Raw genomic sequence first — 21,828 nt, 5'->3', positions numbered from 1 at the left:
CGCGTGACCCAGTGGGGTTGCACCACTTCACCACGCAAAAAAAAAAAAAAAAAATCGCTTATGTATCGGCACGTAACGGCCTTCCCCTACAAGTATGTGGCATGACCGACAAATTGAGCCACCGCAACCCGCCGACAAGCGACCATACGCAAAACGATGAGCAAGATGGGGGAGAGAAGGACACTGTAATATTGGCACAGAGGCGCCAAAACGAGAGGGAGGTTCTCCTTGCACGCATACACATGCATTGCCTAGCAAGTATGCAGCCATTAGACGTAAACGAGTGGTATGCGCCTGTCGAAGGGCACAACGACATGACGCACGAATTCCATTAAGTGTGCGAGCACCGGGCAAGCAACCTTGGCAGGAGGTCCCTTTCAATTCGGACACGATACTCGGCTCGCAACCCCGTGAGCTGCCGAAGAGTTGCGTAGATTGACATGGCTTCGCCCCCAGAAGCACCGACCTCCCGCCGGAGGAGTTCATGTACGACTGCTCCAACCGCGGCGTTTGTCAGCAGTCTGCCTAGTGGATTGCACATTTGCAGCAGCACAATCAGTTCAGAATATGTGTACTGCGTGAGGGATGCAATCAGTTTTGCGGAAAGCAGCTGCATGCAACGGTTCAGAGAAGGAAGAAAATTCAAAAGCTGCTCCACATCACCACAGAGATTTTCAACAGCACGGTGGAACACCGCCACGAACTGGAGCTGAGAAACTGGTGACACGTAGGTTGAAGCCGACTCGAGTAACGACAATGTCTGGTCCATCAACTCCCTAATCACATTGAGGAGGTCATTTCGACGCTGATGAGCAAAATGTCGCTCGCCAACACCGCGACCCGCGGTCCACTCCTCCTGCGGCATCTCACATGCACTGTCACCGATGGCGACTCCTCCACTAGACGCCGGGCAGAGTGAAACGATGTTGGTCAAGTACACTGCAAAAATGCTAAGCATTTCGCTTGGTGTGAAATCTGTGGCTAGGTAAACGACTCTCTCCCCAACAGCTTGGCAGAAGATAAAATCGCTCCCAACAGCCGAGAACATCATAGCCATCGAACTCGCACATGTCTCATTCAAGCGAGACGTAAACAAACGAACTGCCTCCTTCTCTGTGATGGCATCCAAAATACCAAGGAGCCTCATTGAGGTGCAGGCAACAGCGATGTCCATCACGCTCAAAGTAGTCATCCCCAAAACCACAACTTCTTTTGTATCCTTAAAAAACAGATCAAACTCACGGTTCTCCCCCGGAAGGCAACAAGCGCCAAGTGTGTCCATTATCTCAACACACTGCGCTGCGCTAAGTGCACGGTTAGAAACCATCGGTCCAATCATTTGGACCAAGCCCCGCACAAGCTCGCGCGGCGTTGCCTGATCGCATGCCGCACAAACGTGGATACACTCATCTACTGTGAGATTCGATATTTCATCGACAAGACGGCGGGCCACGCAGAAATGCAACTCGCCCGTCTGCTTTCGCAGTGATGGAAGCGAAGTAAAGAGGTGAAAGAGTTCCGCAGCACCCAGCTCATCAAGCTTCAGCAACAGCTCTTGAAGGATGCGATTCATTTGAGCCGCGTCCCAAAAACCGAAGAAAGAGCCACATTCAACATAAGCAACCAGGTCTTCGGGTCGTGCATGCCGGATGTCACAAGATTTCCCCGAAAAGTACTTGTACTCGCCCCGCAGTAGGCTCTTCTCGTTGAAGTCTTTCGTGTCCAGATATCGTGACTTCACACGCACCATCCGACGCGCAACGTCAGCGATTGGAAGGGGCCGCTCTGACAACAGATAATTCCGCCTAGCATGTTCAAGTTCAACCAGAGTACTCTGCCGCCAAAACACATAACCGGGCGTGCGTTTGCTATGGTGGCGCAAAGTCAGTTGGAACATTGCTCAACCTCTGAGCACAGATTTTTCCACTTAATTTTTTCCATTCGTGCGAATGTTGGTGGCAAGGAAGGGAAACAACACAACAAGAGTAAAGGTATAGTGAAGCCAATTAACATGACACTTACAAAAATCTTTCAACATCGCCCCAGAGTTTTTTTTGTTCTGCGGAAAAGCCTGATATTACCCGGTATATGCCCGAACAGAAGGTGCCCATCCCCTCCCGCCAAACGCCAGTCGAAGCCAGCAAGGTCGTAAGAAAGCAAAAAAGAAAAGAGCGCCCAACAAGGGAGTTTCGTGTATAACGCAAAAACTCAGGGTTTCAAAGGACGTTCGGCACCTTCCGTAGCATCTGCATATCAACCGATGTCAACCCTATTGCCAACTAACAGCCAACTCACACACTGTCCACATGACCGAGGGAAACATGGCAAAGGCACCAACTTTGCGGCTTGTATAAACTAACGGCCAACGTCCCCGGACGGACGCTGATGGGGAGCTAGGGAAGGAATGCCCCCCCCCATGTCCACTTACCAACAACTGATACCCAGAACGTCAAACCACTCGCAGCTCACGCTACGTGGTTGTATCTTCACATCTTACGCTTCGCAACGCCACATGCAGGCACACTCGCGCCTACAGGAAGTTCCGAACAACTCTCATAAAAACAATGTCGCACCACAAACGAAATGCATTCTCACCAACTCGTCCGCCACAACTGACCATCAGATCCATAAGGTGGCAATTTCCGTGGTATCCTCCGGCCTGAAGTCATTTTGAAGTTGTCCTTTGGGTCTATGAGCACCAAGGCCACCACCAGGAACAAAAAGAGTAGAAGGGAATGTAACATTGACATGTCAAAGTTAAGTAGAGCAAAAGGGGGGAAGGTAGATACATAGACACGATACACGCCCGTGTAGAAGGGATCCAAGTCATCCCACAAGCAAATATTTGTACATACTATATATGCTGTTGGTTGAGCTACAAAAAAGGAAGAAACGCAAAAAGATTGGGTATCCCTTTCATCTCTAACGGAGGGTTAAACGAGCCGGCATTCCTCCACGTGTGGAAGCCAGAAGTTGTTGCTGAGATTGTGTGCTACCACTCGTACCGAAGAACTGCATGCAAAAGACGCACAACTCCTCTCTTTTGTACAACTGCGAGGGGGGAGGCATGCGGTCACCGCGCCTTACGTCTAACCCCCATTTTTTCCGAAGTTCCAGTATAGATTTGTGAGTGATAGCTCCAGGCAGTTCGTTGACATGAAACACATGCAGACAAAGAGCGCACTTCTTGCGCTTTTGGAGTCCTTGCTTCACGCGAAGCTGCAACATCTCCGGAGTATACTGTTCTTCATTGGGTCTGGCGGGCATTTTCAATACGAGCAATCGTGTTCACTTGGGGAGGAAAGTCGAAGAAACGCGTTGATTGAAGAACGTCAAAATTCCTACAACTACAAAGGGAAATAACAAAAGTAAAAAATAGAAGGTGTTATAGGCACCATTTGACAAAGGAAATGAGGAATCCTTCAACCTAACGACCAGCATTCACATCCGTACGTAACCCTAACACTACGTCATTTTTATTAGGGTTTATACCACTGGTTCATTGTAATTCTATTAAACTTCTAGACCGACAGCAATATCGGCTTGTTCATCTATGGAAACATCCACGTTTTCATCGTCGAATTTCCTTCGTTTTCCTCCCTTTTGTCTTGACAACGACTCTCGTTTGTCCCGAGGTTTCTTTGTGCTGAAAACACCGAGTTCGCCACTTTCTTTCCCTGAGCCGTTGACCACTGTGCCCTCACTCGCTAAGGGAATAACAGTGGAATCTCTGAAGTCAGGAAACCCCTTTTCCTCTAAAATCATGTACTCTGTCGAACTAAAGCAGAATAATGATCGGGCACATCGCAACGACACCTCAAATCCCAGAAATGATTCAGATCCCTGTAAAATACCAGAAGAAGACGCGAACTCGATTTCCTTCCGTTCGTCAAAAAACTTGGCAGAAGGGGGATTAAAAAACAAATAAATAACTTCGTCACATGCCTCATACAACCCACGGTGTGTTTCGCTACCATTGGTCAAAATATCCCTCATGGTAATAAGGAAGGATGCACTAAACAATGTGGTAACACAACCTTCGGCCATAAAGGAGCGAATCAAAAATTCCAACCCCTCGTTTACATCCGAATCGTTCGCTCTCCAGTGACAAAGTGACGAAAGTAATACAGAAACATTTTGTCCGGTGGAAAGGCGCTTGAAGTATTGACGCATGTTCACTTCCCTTTCGCCATTGTGAGTCGAGTTAACCCAACTTTCACCTGCAACGGATCGGTCTCCGCCGCATAACTCCTCAACTCCGCCGCTGCTCTCAGGCACTCCATTCATCGAAATAACATTTGAAGATATTTGCAATGACGAAATAGTTGATGGGTCGGTTATCTCTCCATTAGCGATTGGCCGATCTTTAACTGCTTCGGACGAAACATGAGGGTCACACTCAACAATTGGCATATCTGCTTCATTAAGACATATGCCTACATTGTCCTCCGTCTCATGAACAACGAATTTGCTCGCTTTCTTCTTCCTTCGTGGAAATAACAAACGGCCGCCGAAACTACATTTCTCCATAAGTCGCAACACGGAGTAAAGCAGTAATACTAGCACACTGGCACGGTATGGAGAAATGGGCTTGGTTGACGTCTTCGATATGGTATCGAACACCAACTGGACATATTCCTCCTTGTAAAGTACTGAAGAGACTAAAGCATGCGCGGCGCCAATCACATGAGGGTCCTCCAGGATGTCGCCGTCCACCAGGTGGTTCAGAGTCATAAAAAGTTCGGCAAGATAGTTCGCCACAGTCCATACGCCGAACCGCCGCCTCAAATCTGGAGACATTAAAAGTACACGCAGCAGCTCAAAGCCGCTAAATATGTGCTCAAGAGTTATTACACTTGAAATGCACTTCCACTGCTGATTAAAAAACTGAGAAGGCTCATCATCGATTCCCTCTTTTTTCAAACGAACAGCTTCCCTGGTGTAACGTAGTAATGAGGTACACATTTCCAGGTAATTTAGAACTTGTTGCATCGACTCGTATACACTTTTCTCAAACTCTGACGGAAGTTCAACATCCTCCCCAGACGATTTGTGTCCCGCTATGAACTCTTTCCGTTCACACACAGCGTCTCTAAAGGAGGCAATCAATTTAGCCAGACGATCCCAAACCATAATGCTTAAGGGTTCAAATCCATAGCATATAAACGAGAGACATTGTTCTGCCAACTGAATTTTCGTCGGTAGAGAAAGGTTACATATGATGGAAGCATCGTCAGACGTTCCTTTTACATAACGGCCTCTTTTTTTTGAGTCAATTTCACGGACCTTTTCAATAGGATCTTTTGTTCGATAACCTAGAAGTGTTGACGTGTATCCAATCACACCTCCCTCTCCCTGCAGACGTGAAGATGTACCCCGCACAAGCAAACCATTGGAACTCACGGCACCATTCCTGCTTCTTGCAACATGTCTCCATTTCTTCGACTCAGACGTAAATTCCCGAAACCGCTTGGAATTTTCTGCCAGAGAAGCTAACTGCTGGGATGACCCCTGACGGAATTTCGAGGTAAATATTAGTTTCGCAAGTTCAGCCGATTGCGCACAGCGAAGTATTGCAGACATCGCGGTAATGATGTGGGTGTTCCACTTCCATAACTGGTCATCACTTTCAAGTATTTCGACAATCCGCGCGCTGTATTGATCATCAACGTTAAGGTGGTTTGAAACTCGACCAAACCTCTCAGAATTAGTGGATCCCGTATCGCTTGATTCCTCCCCAGAGTTGCTTTCCCCAGACAAATCCACCGCATCTTCCTCATCTGTGTCACCATCAAGAACAATCACGCCAGAGCGTTCTGTATTACTCGTACCGGCTGAGGGAGATATGGGATCGACCGCTACATCATTGCCATCTTTGTTATTTCTATGTTCATACCGAGCATAATTCTGATTCAGTACCACAAGAAACAGCTCGATCCCATGGTTTCGGCCAAAGGAACCGATAACTTGCGCAACACTTTCTCTTGGACCAGTAAAAAACAGAGCAATCATCTTTAGCACAATTTCAAGAAGAATAGAGTCTTCTTTTCGGGCTTCACCTTTGGAGCGCTTCTCCGTGACCGGAACAATACACTGAATCAAGAGCCAGAAAAAGTCATCTGTTCCACACCGTTCGATTAGACGACGAACATAATCTAGCTGACGTGGTACCTCATGAGAACACGGTATAATAGGTAGAAGCATTACTGCGAGAAGCTTTAGCAGTTGCGGCAAAAGCGAAGTCGCAAAGTTCATCCCGTGAGCAAGTAATAACGGAACAACAAGATTTTCCATAACCATCATTTCGCTTATAAACATAAAATCGTACCTGGTAAGATTATGTGTATCTATCGAGCTCCCCACATTTTCAGATATAGCCTCTTCGTCCATCTCGCTCTCATCAGCGTCACCGTACTGCCTCTGCTTTAACATTTCTATTGACTTTTCAACACGTGCGATTTCTCGAAGAACGCGATTACGAAGCAGTTTCGCTGCAGAACAAACCTCATCCACCTTGGTCGAACTTGGTGCTAGGTCCAAGGGAATATTCAGGGTATGAATCGCAGCCAATATATGTCTTTTTACCGCCTCCGAAGACATTAACTGTGTCTAAAAATGTAAATCCACAACCCAGTGCAGAGTGAGTGAAAGATATAAAAAGTCGTTGGCCACAACAGTGAAGAAACAACCAACCATCCAAGTAGTCCACTCAGTAAAATATAAAGTCGTGCTCAAACAAAACTAATATGAATTTTAATATGTGTACACTGACATCGCGGCAAAAAATTTTTAAAAAGCAACATAAGAAATAAAAAAACACAATCGTCCCTCTGTCACATCGCCACCGCAACTCATCTATTCATTTTTTAACCAAAATAGAAATGAAAGTTAAAGATACAATGAAAAAACTTAATCACTCTTCCGCGATGTTGCATGTAAGAATAAATGGACGGAAACCTTCACAAACAAAATCAGTGAAGAAATCGGATCTCCAACGCTGCATCATACTCAACACATATGTTCAGCCAAATATGTCCACAAGCTAAATCTAAAAAAAAAATGTACGGTACGGTGTATTTAAGGGAGAGATAGAGAAGGTTTCATCTACGGTGTATACTTTCTTCGACAGCAAATTAGTTTACACAACCAAATACGGAATTTTTGATTCGTTTTGCCATTTCTTGGTGATCACCAGATACAAAATATGTGTGGGCAATCGAGCAAAGCACCCGACAAAATAGTAATGACAATTAAGTCGTTACAATTGTGAGAAACAAGTAGTTGCTCACACGGTCAACAAATCATAAAACATAAAGACCCCGCTCGAAACTAAGACCAACGACGCTCTTGTGCGTCACAATGCCAATGTCTTTATATCGGCATCTTGCTACTTTGAAAGACCCGTAAACTCTATAATGGGGTGGAGTCTCGTAACATAAATAAAAACAGATCTAAATATACATCCTTCATGCAACCCTTTGAAAAGAATAGGCAAGTGAACAAGAAAGCAAAAATGGTTGTCCTGGTCAAATGGCGTTAACCTCACAATATTCCGTCAAACTACATAATAACGTCATTCCCTACATTTCCTACAAGATGTGTTAATGACGCAGCAAAAAAGGTGACGCATACTCCTCTTTTTTTGGTTATTAAGCTGAAAGAGAAGCTCCATTAACCTCCACCCCGGCCGTAACGACCTTTGCAATAAACACCAACGATTTGAAATAACCCTTGTAAAGGAAACAATGGCAGTTAGCCGACAATGCACAACATCCCTGCATCACAAGAGTAATGTTTAGAGAAAAACAACAATCATCATATGGTTCACAACCACACCCAATAATTCAAGACAAAAAAATGCATTTGTCCATCACGATAAAAACTAAACACGCTTACATTCCACTAAAGCCGCATTGTACATATCTCCCGGAGACGTCCAACAAATTTACTTTCCAGATCAACCTCCGTGTAAGATGCCAACGAGGAAACCACCCGAACAGATAGTAAGCAAAGTGCGTGGAAAGAGAAAAGGAATAATGTAGTTAGCCAAAACATACAGCGTCCGCATGTATCCAGTCAGCCGAATAACGAGTTGATCGCGTCAACAAATGGCAGCCCGATGGCTAAGGTCGAAGTAAATACTTATCATCGCCTTTGTGGGGTGGTCCCCTTTTTAGTTTCTGCCTTATCACCGCCGCTGGCATGCGGGCAACGTTAAGCCGACGATGCTCAACAACGGAGTCTCGCTGCATTCTCTTTCGGTCCAGTGCATCCCAGCTCTTGGCATTAGAAACAGCGGTTCCGCTCATCAACCTCCGTCGAAACTGCTGACGCGTTAGGCGATTGAACACCTCTGCCCGGCGAGGTCCGCGCGACCCGCCTCTAAAAAAGTGCACCTGCTTCGGCACATTGTAAAAGAATTTAAACGTCATCGCTTTAAATATCTAAAGCACGATGGGTAAACCCAGACGGAAAGCGGACAAGAATTCATTAAACAAGCATAGCCCGAATAAAACATGCGCCGCAACAGTTGGGAAAAAGGAAGCAAACAAGCCTCTCTCATGTTTAGAAAAATATAGGCACACTTCCCCTCAGCGTCAAACACAAAAAGGTTGCCAGATCAGGCAGCAGTACGCCGTAACGCGATTTCTCACACGCCCCCAAGACACCATCAGTGTGAGACCCGCAAACTACCGCAAGTGAAATCATAAACACCACCCGCCGGCACACGATATACCTAGTGCCAAAAGGGGCATCACGTGGTCAACGACAGCCGCTTTACCAATGGGAGGGGCAACGGACCGCTCCACGGCTCAAAGCTTACGCAGATCCACTCAACGCGTACAACCTGGTAAAAATTAACGATACCAAGCGCCACGAACCATCATTGTCTCGTGGAAGGGACTCAACCCCAGCCGTGGTCACGTCTAGTCACTCCAGTCCTCACCAAAGGGCACTCCTCGGAGGCCGGACCGGCGAATTGGGGCAGAGCAGAGTATGCCCGGCGCCGCTCGCGAGGGTCAGCAACGTAGTTACACATGCACACACACACCTCCCACCACAGCTTTCAGCACCATAAGGCGAAAACCGTTCTCTAGCAAAGCTATTCTCTAGATCGAAGGTGGTTCCCCGTTCACTCCATCGGCAAAGGAAAAAAAAAAAAGCAACAGCCCGTCGGGGGGGCGATGATGGACTGAAGGCAGTGCCACAGGGATGATAAGTGGGGAAGTAGGCGTGGAGGCAGTGACAATCCCGGCCCCAAAACAATCTTCTAGTGGAACCTATTATGCGCGGTGAGCTTTATGAGAATCACAGGGCCGGCATGCGGTAGACCGGCACCGCCAGAAGCATCACCCCGATAGCGCTACCGGCTTCACAAATTCCCCGGGCAGGATAGCAATGGAATGGAACAAGGCAGTAGTTTTACGTGGCTGCGAAATGCACTCAAAACAGCATTCTAGGGAAAGCTGGACCGACTGGAGACCTACCACACGAACACAGCCTGGTGCGAAGGGGGACCGGGAGCCGACTAGCACCTTAGCGTGAGAAGTCACCTGCCCCTGGGTCTGGACACCCCGAGCCTCCAAGTGTGAGGGGTGAAACGAGCCGCACGGCCGCACTGGAATAACAGCTCTGCTAAGACGTGGAGGTTTCACGGTTCTCCTCAAAGCACTTGGACTGCGGTGGTGAGAGGACGATGTTATCAATTAAAAGGACATAACATCGGAAATCGGAAGTGGGCCAACACTTTCTGTTTTCTACCTGTTTTAAGGCGTAAAACCTCACACCCACTTCATCCTTTCCACTAGAGGAGGGTGGGTCCACACCCGCAGGTATGTAAATACGTTTACGTTTCTTTGTAATTATACACAATCAGCTATCAAAAAAAAAAAGAAAAATAGTTTTTTAGATAGCAGGATGTACTTTCACCTATTTACTCTGTAAGAGGTTGTTTTACGAAGCCTGTGATTGCACATAAACCGCTTCCCCCAGAAACGGAATAGAAATTTACCTAAGCGGCTGCATGTGAAGCGCCTTTTCCAAGGCAGCACCAGTTCCTTCGCCGTGTTTCAAAAAAGTACACACTTTCCAGATGGATAGCAAGCTGGCTCCACGTGCTTTTCTCGTGAAACTGGGATGCTACCGGCGTTGTGGTCCCTGCTGTGGGTCAAAAGAATGGCACAGTATTGTGCTGGGGCGAAAAAAAGAGACTCAGACCCAGCAAAGCATCGTTCCAACCTGCCCCAACGAGGGTTTTCTATCCTCCCTTAATTTTATGCAGAGATTTTGAGCCAAACCCAACCCTTAGTGCCTAAAGAGCTCAGTGAAATGCCGGCGGCCTTTTCAGCGCCGAAGAGATTTGTCCTCGTAGGTATATCCAGAGGGTTGGAGTAACCTTTTGCACCCTTAGAGGGGTCAAATCAGCAAAAATTAAAAATAATAATAATAAAAATAATTGGAAAATAACATGGGAAGAGCTACCGCAACTGATAAAGAAGCGATAATTGTGTTTTTGTTTTTACTGAAAACCGAGGTTCAAGGGTTTTAGGCCTTCGTATCGTTAATCTTTTATCCTGCACCCCGAAGGTGCAGTGAGTCCCCAGTGCGCACGCCATGCGGGTGGTACCCTTTTTTTCTCTACCGGTACTCTATAAAGCGTCTTTGAAACAATCGTCATCAAACCCCCAGCTCCCACCTTTGCTGCGTATCTCTCCGTTCTGCCTTTTCCGAGCCCAACGGTTTGAGGGCCATAATACCGGTAAAAAAACTATCCCTGAGTCCAGGGATCTTATTCGGTTTCGCGCTCACCCATTCTGTTGCCCCGGAGAATAGGGTCTTGCAAAACAACGAATCCCGCAGCGTGCCGTGCGTCGCCTGGCACCGTCGGCCTGCACACTGTACATTCTGGACATTTTTGTTCCGTGTGGCGAGAAATTGCCTATCTACCATATCGAGTGTGATAAGCACTCCGAAACACCCTAGCGTTCGAACGCCACAGTTGCGCTGCACCTGGCCAAATGCCCTAACATAGTCTATAAACGCTGCTACGCTTCGGGTGCGTTTCTCCACTGCCTCGATTGCGCTCTGTACCTCTAAAACAGAGCTAGTGCTGCGTCCCCCTGTCGGAAACCTGACCGTCGTAGCTGTGTCGCTCTCGAACCCAGTTTTTAGGCCCCTTAAGCTGTGCTCTCTCGGTGAATTCACACACAGCACCCGTCGGCTCCAGCAGCCCAGATTGTTCAACGTCTTTAGCTGATTCCTTTGGTCGAGAGTGGTGGAATGATGTTCCACACACACAGTGATCAGAAAGGGTGCCTCATCTTCGGAAGAAGCTGCAGAGTTGAAGTAAACATCACCTTTGATCTCTCGTAGTTAATTTCTTCCCCACTACCGTTTGCCATGACAATGATTATTTTACCGCATTTATCGGCTTAGCAGCGATAAACAGTTTTAAAAAAGAGGCTCTTTGGCCAACAGGTGCTCTTCAATTCAGTTGTTGGACTTCTTGTAGACTGATTCGCTTACATATTCATTAAGATCTGCGACTTCGCTCCCCTTTTCTTCCGGTGGGTTCCTTTTCCATTATTAGGGTAGGAATCTATAATAATGGTGCTGTGAATAATTCTTTCAATAAGGCACGAAGTTTTTCTTTGTCTCATCCATTAGCAGTTTTGAAGTGCACCTTCCTGCATGTCCTCACAGCTGTTATGTTCAACACCCTCCTTTCTGTGATGAAGGAGGAACAACATTTTCTTCCTATGAATTGTTTTTTGGTGCTGTCTAATCCACTACAGATGTAATGGCATCATTGATGTTTTCAACTGCCATCGACACGTGTTTTTACCTATTTACCGAGCTCTGGCACACAATGTTTTGAAAAATTTGGACAATCCACAATTTTCTTCATGTACCTTGATACTGCTACATTGAGTATTATCCAACTGTGATGACTTCTGAAGTTTCGCATCGCTTTCCAAAATGTTACATTGCTGTGCGTAAAACAGGTAACTTCTATTGAAAGCAATGTGGCTCTGAATGATGTATGTCAAGTTGGAGCTTCATTGTTGGTAAGTGTTAAACTCTTCTCCAGCTATCAATTCAACGTCAGCTTCATCACCCTTCTCCTCTGCGATGCGGGTGTCTCAAGCAAAATAGTGCTGTTTTACGTCAGCTCCGATGGCTACTGAATCTTGATCCTCGCTTTTAATTGCTACAACCTTTACATGCTTACATTAGAGTTATTGGGAAGGCAGGCAAATGCCACACCGAGCTGTTCACCATTTTCAGGCGTCACCGTAATGGTTATGCTTTCTAAGACTATAATAATTTTTTGGAGCGTCAATTACTCATATCCTGTTTCGAATGGAATATTGATACGCTGTTACTCTTCATTTTACAGCAAGGCAACACTATGTATTGATAATGGGCGCAAGCCTTCATTCTACCTTCCTCAACCTTCATGAGCGTCTATTAAGGAAGGCGAAAGGCCGCCGTGTCCCCATGAGGCGCTTTCAAGAGAAGCAACCTTTTTATGACTGAGAGACCTCACATTTCGTTAATCTCCATAGAGAATGGGACGAGGAATCTGTTCTGCATCCTTGTTAAGGAGAAATAAGATTCAATTGACACCGAAAGCAAGTGAAAGTTTGTATTTTCAGGCGCCATCACTCAGAAAACACACTTTCTTCCCGGAGTCCCAGTAGTGTTGCGCATGATCGCTCACATTTCCATTTCTGGATTTCCAACTTCGCCCTGAAATCACGAATGGAGGTTCGGCTCTTCTCTTCCCCTCCAGCGGGGCGCCAACTTGCCACACCACGTTAGGATAGTCGGTCTCTTGGGTGTTTGAGGACGTCCCCAATGATATATCTGACGGGGTTTGCCGGTGCGTGCCATCCAGCCTCACACGAGCCATCCTCAGCGCCAGCAGTTTTTAGACATTGTGGGCCGGCTGGCTGGCAGATGTGAAAGGCGGTGTCGACATGCCGAGGGCCCCTGACAGACCAGGTCCTGAGGATGTGTTTTTACAGGGAACGGTCAGTGCCTCGCCTGCCCTACTCCAAAATGGAGAAAAACCGTCTGGAAGGAAAACGACAAACAAGTTGTTCCTGCACTTTTGGACAACAAATAATACGTTCACAGAAAAAAAAAAAAGGGAGGCTAATCTACATGTTGAAGTTGAGGAAAACTTACCTTCGCTATCCGTTTGTATTAAAAAATTAAGGAGGATAGCATATAATAATTTATTCAGTAGGGCCTAGTCACTCCCGTCGCAGGACCCACCCCCCTAAAAAAAAAATAATAATAATGTTTTCTTTTTTTAAAAAAAAACCTTTTCTTCATGGTTTTGTTAGAACTGCATCATAACGAGGCGGCGGTTGTGGGGAACCGCAGGGTGCCAAAATATTTCGTCACTGCAATTGTACGGTTCAAGATGCCTATAGCACGCTCGGATGTGCCCATGGGAAAACGGAGAATTATTGTGACCCACAGAGTCCACGCACCGTAAGACAGCTCGGCCCAGGCACAGTCAACCGTTTTGCGCACTTGTAGAACATGGCCATTTCTCTGCTCCCCTCAAAAAAAAAAAAGAAGAGAAGTATGGGATCCCACCGCCTTAATGAAGTAGCTGGCGTCACGATGGCTTATTTCGAGGTGAGAATTAGCCCCCCGGCGTCTCCGGCCGCCCCTCAGCGCTAGTACCTGGCTCTTTTACGGGACGGCCGCCTTCTTCCAATGGGGCGAAAGTTCTAAGATGCGCTGTTGAGGCACCCGCAACACGTTGGAGGAGACGTACGCTATATGCATGCCAGGGGGGGGGGGTTGTTCAGATGTAGAGGGCGGTTTCCCAGCTAATGCCTGAAGTGTCTTTGGGGTGTGTGGACGGGGAGCCTTCAAGGGCCGCTGGTGCCTCTTCGAAAGGCCTGGTGCAACTTTGCTTCGGTCCAAGCAAAGGATGACTAGGGTCCCCGGGCTGATGATCTATTTCTTGTTGTAGCGTTGCCGTTTTCCCATAGTTAGTGGAGGTGTAAGCTTGTACCGTTGAAGATGCTAATCAACAGAGAATGCGAAAAGGCCGAGCTGTCTGTCACCGTTCGACGTACCGACGGTTGATGGTAAATGGAACGTGGGGGCAGGGCGTCGGTACAAATGCTTGCGTATTGCTTTGGTCTGATTCGAAGTATTTCCGCTCTTTCGATCAAAGGGGGCTGCTGCCCTTAGGGTTTGCTGGTTTATTTTTTTTTTTTTTATGATTGACTTTGCTCCTGGCGGCCCGGATGTTGCCCGAGAACAGTGACTGTGAGATGTGGGTGGGACGGGCTGCGAGGGCGCCCCCATGGTTTGAGGCTTTGAGCGAGGAGGGGTTAGCCTGTGGCTGAGCTTCTCAAAAGGGGGTGTGGTACTGACTTTCCCCCCTTGTCGCGCAAACTGGTGTTGATGTCTCTTCACTGTTTTCGATTGATCGGGAGGGGTGGCCCTCCGTTTCCGTGTAGTAGACAAGGGGGGGGGGGGGGGGGTGGCGATGGGCACTGTGAGAGCACGGATGCGGTCACCAAGTGAAAGCGCGACGTGGTGGAGGTGGTGTTGACGGACCCCGTTTGTGAACAATGAATGCGGGGAAACGGAGACAAGGGGTCCAGCAGACGAGCCGGCCGAGGGTGTCTGGTGGGCCGCTTCAATGTTTTTGGTGGCGCCGCACTACCTCACATTGTGGCAGTGCCGATCGGGGGGGGGGGCCTATATTTCGTCACGGGCTGTCCGCGGGACTTTGTTGTGCGCGATTGCAGATGTGGGCTTAACTTTCGTCGACTCAGGGGGATGCCTGAGTGGTGGTGCTGCTGAGGCCGGTGTTGCGCATCTAATTGCCATTATGGGTGGGTGGTGCTGAGTGTGGCTGCGACTGTTGGTAAACACAAACTAGTACTTATGTCGGATTGAGGCGCTGGCCATTATGGCCACTGCAATGTCTGCCCACCCAACTCTACTGTCTGGTAACTCTTTAAGGAAGGGGCGGCTCACTTTGGAAAGCCGTGTTCGTTTTTTTTATTTTTAGCCGGACTCGAGACGGTGGCGTGGTGGCCGCATCGTGTGGAGGAGCGGTGGCACCACAGTTTGCAGAGTCGAAGATATGCTGTGCTATCGTTACAGAAGTCACGGCGCCGCAAACTTAATCAACTTCAACCCTGGTACTAAGGCCGGGGTATGTTGGGCGAACGGAGTGGCATGCTTAAGGACATTTTCTAAAAATCCAGTACAATTTCCACTTTTTTTTTTTTAATTGAGCAACTTACTTAGACATTTCCTTCCGCAGAAGTTCCGGCATCGCATCACTCAATTTTTTTTCTTTACTGTTGGGTGGAAGTGATGATGCCCAGTTTGGTGAATTACAACTGTACGTTGCTTGATCTCAGTTTTCTGGTGTCAATCACCGTCCTTTTAGGATATGTCGCCGTGTGGCCTAAAAGTGACTACCGTTTAAGAATGTCAGAGGGGGACATCAGTTGGACTTCCATTCAATTATGTAGCTTCACTCAGAGGGATTTCCTAGGTCGTTACCTTTTACTGTTTTTTTAAAGTTGTTGGGGACCGCAATTGATGACGGTAGCTCTCTGCATCCGATTTTTTTAAAAAATAGATACCCTTGTTTTTTCTTCTTTATCTGTGGTTCGTGTAGGTTAATCGTACTATTCACATCGGGAGATGTTGAAGATGCGATTATTGATAGTAGTTCCTGTTCTTCTAGGACTTGTTTGGCAAATTTTACTTCGTGCTGAATTGGATGGTGTTTCTTTTTTTGGGATGTACATTTCAGCCAACAATTCCGGGGCTGGCTCATATGTAAGGACCAAGAAAGGAAATGCCCTTAAGGAGGGTTTTTGTTCCCTTACCATGGATGAGGTCAGTCAGAACACTGAGGGTATTACAGGCCTTCTTAACAACATAACGAGTCACCCATACTTTCGGTACTTTAAAGTAAATCTGGACAGGGAATGTCGTTACTGGGTCGCTGAGGCTAGTTGTACATGTGATTCAAATGGATGCCAGATCTGCACTTGTGATGACAGTGGAATTCCCGAAACACTAAAATACCCATACGATATGAGTGACGTTTCCGCGGTTGAACGTCGTACGGCCCCTGACAAACATGCAGCAAAAGGTTTTGAGGACGAGATCAAGCCGATCGACCCAGATAGAGATGCAACATATGTGGATCTTCTCCAAAACCCAGAGGCAAACACCGGATATTCGGGACCGAAAGCAGCGCGGGTTTGGCAGGCTGTATATGACAACTGCAATATTGACGGACTTCCAAGTAATGATACGGCTGGTGTAGAAAACAGAGAGAAGGCTTTACTTCGGCAGCTTCTAAGTGGGCTCCACACTTCTATAACCATGCATGTGGCTGCTTTCTTTTACAATGATACGAAGGGTGACTCTCCGCTGCGCAGCCTAGGTGTGCTAAATAATCCCAATATATCTTTCTATCCTAACTGTGGCATGTTCCGCCGCATCGTTAAGAATGACGAATTCATAAGGAACCTTTTTGTTGTCTACCAGTTTGTCCTTCGCGCTGTGGCGAAGACCAAACGTGCATTTCTTGCTAACTCAAGTTTGTATAACTCTGGCTTCAACGGCGCTGCTACAGATGGAGATGTGCGTCTCTACAGCAATATTGGGGAACTTTTTAGCAGCAAGCTATTCCGCGTAGCAACTTTCGACGAGCAAAAATTTTTTGAGTCTCCAGGTGCGCACCTACTGGTTCGGCAAATGAAGCGCGTGGTGCACAATGTTACAACTCTCATGGATTGCGTCACGTGTGAAAAGTGCCGCGCTTGGGGGAAGTTGGAAACAGCTGCTCTTGCCACCGCGTTGAAAATTGTCTTCGGTTCCGCTGAGAATGTGGTGGAACTAAACAGAGGAGAGAGAGTTGCCCTTATAAATTTTGCGCGGCAACTTGCCATTTCTGTTAAAAATGTTCGTTCACTAGCTGCTGTGTGCGAAAAATTCAATTACACGGCTATGAGTTGATTGTCTGCTTGCACAAAGTTGGTGGGGTAGGACGTTCAATTTAAAGCCTTATATAGTGACGAGGTGCGAAACGGGGGAGTAAATCTCTGCTGACTATTAAGAGAACACACTACCTGCACATCGAAGGGAATGACTACACTAATATCCACTTACTGGGGAACATATCAAAAAAAAAAGTCAGATTTACTTTGTTAGTGATTACTTTGCGCAGTGGTGCTCTACATCGTATAAAGAGATTTTAGAGTTCGTTGCCGGTTGCTGATCAAGGCATATTACTTTTTTTTTCTTTGCAAAACATTGTTTTGTTTCGCTTTGCCTTAATGTATTCATCATGATTTAGTTCTTTCACTCTTGGGTAATCGCTGTAAAGTCATAGTGTTTTAAGTGAGATGGAGGATTGGGTTAGCTGCCGTTCCGAAGAGCAGAAAAGATGTGAAGAAAAAGGACAATCTACCTTTGATGAGTCGGAAGAGGAGCAGTGGCGCAGGCTGAAGGAAGAGGCTATGATAGATTCAGATGATAGTGAGGGTGCTGCTGGTGATGAGGGTGCCGTCGTGCTCGCAGAGGCGAAGAGGCGCAAACCGAGAAAATCTGGGAAGGTAATTGCCACTCAGAAGTGCGCGCAGCCGCAGAATCAACATAGACACCAGCAAAAACTGACAAAGTCTTTAAGTACATATGATATGGAGAATCTTCTAAAACAATATCGCAATATCTCTGCCGAGGAGGAGGACGAAGTGGATGTGGATATCACAAAGTTTCTACAAGATGATGGAGTCGACAGCGAAGATGGTGAGGGACCTTCCGTAACTGCCACCGAGCTTTTGTCCTCTTTAATAAGCGGAAGAAGTGCTGATACTAATAAAACTGAAGAGTTGGCTGACAGTTTTCCGTTGGCAAATCTTAATGACGAGGTTTTTACTTACGAAAATGAAGCAGCTGTCAAGAAAACTCCCCGCAACAAGGAGAAACGCACCAATAAGTCTGGCGCGAACTATGTGATTAAGGAGACTGTCGTGGAGGAGTTGAACGTCGTCACGGATTTACCAGTTGAGGTACGTACTGGGTCTCAACATGCGAGCACTGACTTTTTGAACGGGTGTCCCCCCAAGGCGTTGTTTTACTGGTTTGACGCAAAAGAACAACCCCACACATTGACAGCTCCCGGAACGATACTTCTCTTTGGTAAAGTGTGCATGAATGAGGAAGATGAGGAGTTTCGCTCATGCTGCGTGAGAATACAACATGTTCATCGGAACGTCTTTCTCCTTCCGAAAGAGGGCTCAACAGATGCTGAGGTCGTCCAGGAAATTAATGCTATTTGCCGTGGTAGTGGCATAGAGGAGCGGCGAATCAAATTTGTTGAGCGGTATTATGCCTTTGAGGAACCGGGTGTTCCTCGGGAAAAAAATCGCTGGGCGAAACTCGTTTACCCGGGCAGATACCCCCCGTTTCCAAACAAGGGAGGGTTAACACATGTCCAAGTTGTCGTCGGCGCGTCTCGCTCTCTCCTTGAACTCTTTCTCATAAAGAAGAGACTAATGGGGCCATCGTACCTCGAAATTGAGCATCTTGTTACCGCGATGGACCGTGTTTCTCACTGTAAAACAGAGTTTTTGGTGCCCTCGCCTAAAGACATAAAAGTTTACAATTCATCAAAGCCACCACCACCGTTTACGGTTGCGAGTATCCAACTTCACGCCCAGCTTGACAGCGATGGGGTGAAAAACGAAGTGATCGCTGCATCGATTGCATTGTATGGCGACGTCTCGATTGATGGAGAGAGAAAACCTAACATTACGGAGTGTTTCACTGGCGTGCGGCAATTATCACCGGATGCTCCTCTCCCATTAGATTTAGAGACTTACTGTTTGTCGAAGCGCATGCCTGGAGTGCACCGTTTTATAAACGAGAGGGCGCTGCTTACGTGGTTTGCGGAGACCCTTGCTGCGTTGGATCCCGATATTATCGTCGGACACAATATTATCGGATATACCGTCGAGACTCTCTTAAATCGCTATCAGGAGCTAAACATTGTTCGCTGGTCTACGATTGGTAGACTTGATGTCAGACGTTTTCCGCGAATACAGGGGAACAATTTCAATCTGGCCATTGAGAAAGAGGCTTGTGTTGGTCGTCTTGTCGTTGATACCTACCTTCTTGCGAGAGAGTACTATAAAAGCACGAACTACAAGTTGCTTTCGCTGAGCACGCAGATGGAAATCAAAGGTATTACGGACAACCGGGGCCACTTCGAACCGGGATCAACCGTGTTGGTTAAGGACTCAATGATGTCTTCCGAGGCTCTTTGCCCTATCCTCTTACAGCTTCTTAATTGTGCTGTTCTTTCTTTCAACGTAGCCTCGTTCCTTGACGTCATCCCGCTTACGAAGAGGCTCACGCTGCTGGCAGGGAACTTATGGAGCCGAACGCTATATGGTGCGCGTTCGGAGAGGATTGAGTATCTTCTTCTACACGCTTTTCACAACTTGAAGTTTGTAACACCTGACAAGAAAAAACGTGATTTAAAGAGAGGTCGGGAAGATGATGATGATGAAGGCAAACGGAAAACAAAGTACCAAGGTGGTATGGTTCTCGAACCAAAGAGTGGGCTTTACTCCGAGTACATTCTGCTGCTGGACTTCAATTCACTTTATCCTTCGCTGATTCAGGAATTCAATGTCTGCTATACTACCATTGACCGCGATGAGAACACTGTATCTGCCGAGGTACCGCCACCCGAGAGCCTTATTTGCCTCTCTTGTAGGGCCGCAGGTTTGCCCTCACCGTGCCTACACAAGTGCATTCTACCGAAGGTTATTCGTGGTCTTGTGGACAGCAGGAGGGAGATCAAGCGAATGATGAAGTCAGAGAAGGACCCAGGTAATCTCGCTATGCTAGAAATTAGGCAGTTGGCTCTGAAACTAACGGCAAATAGCATGTACGGATGTCTGGGATTTGAATATTCCCGTTTTTATGCACAACCCCTCGCTGAGTTGGTCACTCGACAGGGACGTCTTGCCCTTCAAAACACAGTGGAGTTGATACCACAAATTTCCCCATCAATCAGAGTCATATATGGAGACACAGATTCAGTGATGATACAAACGGGAATCAAGGATGACATTGTAAAAGTGCGTAATCTTGGATTCGAAATTAAAGGCAAAGTCAACCAGAGGTATCAGAGTCTGGAGTTGGATATAGATGGGGTTTTCCGGGCGATGTTGCTACTTAGGAAAAAGAAATATGCTGCGTTGAGCGTCGTGGACTGGCAGGGGGAGGGGAAGGTATACAAGAGGGAGGTGAAAGGATTGGATATGGTGCGAAGGGATTGGTGCCCGCTTTCCCAACATGTATCTGACGCTGTTCTAAAGAGGATATTAAATGCTGAAGGTGGCGAAGACATACTAGACTTCGTCATCAAGTACATGAAGGGCGTTGCGCAAGATGTTCGTTCTGGAAACGTCTACCCTCTTGAAGAATTTGTTATCTCGAAGAGCTTGACAAAGGAGCCGGAGTCATATCATGGCACAGGATATCCCCATGCTGTTGTCGCTCTTCGTATGAAACAAAGGAAGGAGGGCGTTCGCGTTGGTGACCTTATTCCGTACGTCATTTGTGAAGGTGATGAGCATATCGATGATAAGGCCTACCACATCGATGAAGTGCGACGCTCTGATGGACTCTCTGTTGACGTCGAATGGTATCTGTCTTCACAACTTTATCCTCCAGTGATGCGTTTGTGCGAGCATATCCAAGGTTTCGTACCGGAGCAACTTAGTGAAGCAATGTGTATTGCAAGTCATATGCGAACGGAACGCGACGTTAAGGAGGAAGACACCGCTAACGACTTCTCCCACTGTTCCATTTTCAAGAGCCGTGCACTCTCCGAATGTTTTCCAACTGCTACGGCATTACAGGTTCAATGCACACATTGCCAGTTGGTTGTCCCAGTGGACCCGCACAAATACATAAACGACATGTTTTCCAGTCGTGAAAAGCCACCTCCCACCGCACCCTTTGAGCTTTATGTGTGTTTCAACTGCGGTCGATCCCTCCCCCTTGCGTATCTAGCAAATTGTATGACGCAAATGTGTCACACGATAATCCGGCAGTTTTATTGTTCAGGCGGGAATGTTGCCTCGGTCCGTGCTCTTCGGGCGCAATTCACGTACCTTCGAGCAATGTTTGACGTCCCACAGGCTCTTAACTGCCCGTCGGCAGTGAAGAATGCACACCGTGTTCTTTCACTACGTTGCTTAGGAACTGATAGGAAACTCTATACACTGGCGGATGTCGAGAGGTTCCCCGACGTAGAGCCTGTGGATCCGTTGCTCGCATGTGCGGAGAGTTTTTACCGCAGGATAGACCATCTTTTTGTTAGTCTTGACAAGTTGTTCGATACTCCATGACAGCGAGTGGACATGGTGTGTGGTCATAGATGTGACCTGTATAGGATCATAGATGCTAGGCCCTGTGGGCGGTAAAATGGCGTTTTTATTCACCATACCAAAATGTTTTATCTTCCGGAACAGGTTTTATTTCTTTAAAGGGATCGGCTAGCGCTTCTGAAGCTATTACTTTCCAATAACTTATCTTCAGTTTATATTACCCAACGATCTGGCCGGGTATAAAAACCTCCTTGTGGTAGGTATTGCAATTTTGTAAGAACTTTGGCTCGCTTCCTTCTGTTTTGTCGATTGCTACTTTTAATTTTTGTCAACGAAAAAGGAAGGAGAAGGCGGAGACAAACCGGAGAAACGTGCGACACGGGAAACACCGAACACTGCTCTAGTC

At 47.0% G+C, this 21,828-nt stretch overlaps 6 protein-coding genes across 6 annotated transcripts; 2 read left to right on the top strand and 4 right to left on the bottom strand.

Moving 5' to 3' along the window:
• Window positions 1–331: 331 nt before the first annotated feature.
• On the bottom strand, window positions 332–1,897 carry TbgDal_VIII4740 (hypothetical protein, conserved; the record flags this gene model as incomplete). The annotated part of the gene is made up of 1 exon (XM_011777507.1): window positions 332–1,897. The coding sequence occupies one exon, from the start codon at window positions 1,895–1,897 to the stop codon at window positions 332–334; it is 1,566 nt and encodes a 521-aa protein (XP_011775809.1).
• A 1,025-nt stretch (window positions 1,898–2,922) lies between these two features.
• TbgDal_VIII4730 (hypothetical protein, conserved) lies at window positions 2,923–3,267 on the bottom strand (the record flags this gene model as incomplete). Its single annotated transcript, XM_011777506.1, has 1 exon — window positions 2,923–3,267. The coding sequence occupies one exon, from the start codon at window positions 3,265–3,267 to the stop codon at window positions 2,923–2,925; it is 345 nt and encodes a 114-aa protein (XP_011775808.1).
• Window positions 3,268–3,513: 246 nt separating this feature from the next.
• TbgDal_VIII4720 (hypothetical protein, conserved) lies at window positions 3,514–6,600 on the bottom strand (the record flags this gene model as incomplete). The annotated part of the gene is made up of 1 exon (XM_011777505.1): window positions 3,514–6,600. One exon carries the CDS (start codon window positions 6,598–6,600, stop codon window positions 3,514–3,516), a length of 3,087 nt encoding a protein of 1,028 aa, XP_011775807.1.
• Window positions 6,601–8,123: 1,523 nt separating this feature from the next.
• Window positions 8,124–8,432, bottom strand: TbgDal_VIII4710 (hypothetical protein, unlikely; the record flags this gene model as incomplete). The annotated part of the gene is made up of 1 exon (XM_011777504.1): window positions 8,124–8,432. One exon carries the CDS (start codon window positions 8,430–8,432, stop codon window positions 8,124–8,126), a length of 309 nt encoding a protein of 102 aa, XP_011775806.1.
• Window positions 8,433–15,702: 7,270 nt separating this feature from the next.
• On the top strand, window positions 15,703–17,031 carry TbgDal_VIII4700 (endoplasmic reticulum oxidoreductin, putative; the record flags this gene model as incomplete). Its single annotated transcript, XM_011777503.1, has 1 exon — window positions 15,703–17,031. The coding sequence occupies one exon, from the start codon at window positions 15,703–15,705 to the stop codon at window positions 17,029–17,031; it is 1,329 nt and encodes a 442-aa protein (XP_011775805.1).
• A 389-nt stretch (window positions 17,032–17,420) lies between these two features.
• On the top strand, window positions 17,421–21,443 carry TbgDal_VIII4690 (DNA polymerase I, putative; the record flags this gene model as incomplete). Its single annotated transcript, XM_011777502.1, has 1 exon — window positions 17,421–21,443. One exon carries the CDS (start codon window positions 17,421–17,423, stop codon window positions 21,441–21,443), a length of 4,023 nt encoding a protein of 1,340 aa, XP_011775804.1.
• Window positions 21,444–21,828: the final 385 nt, after the last annotated feature.

This window comes from Trypanosoma brucei, chromosome 8, assembly GCF_000210295.1.
Source record: "Trypanosoma brucei gambiense DAL972 chromosome 8, complete sequence".
Classification (NCBI taxonomy): Eukaryota; Euglenozoa; class Kinetoplastea; order Trypanosomatida; family Trypanosomatidae; genus Trypanosoma; species Trypanosoma brucei.
The sequence above is the reverse complement of the archived record's forward strand: the minus strand, read 5'-3'. Positions and strand labels throughout refer to the sequence as shown.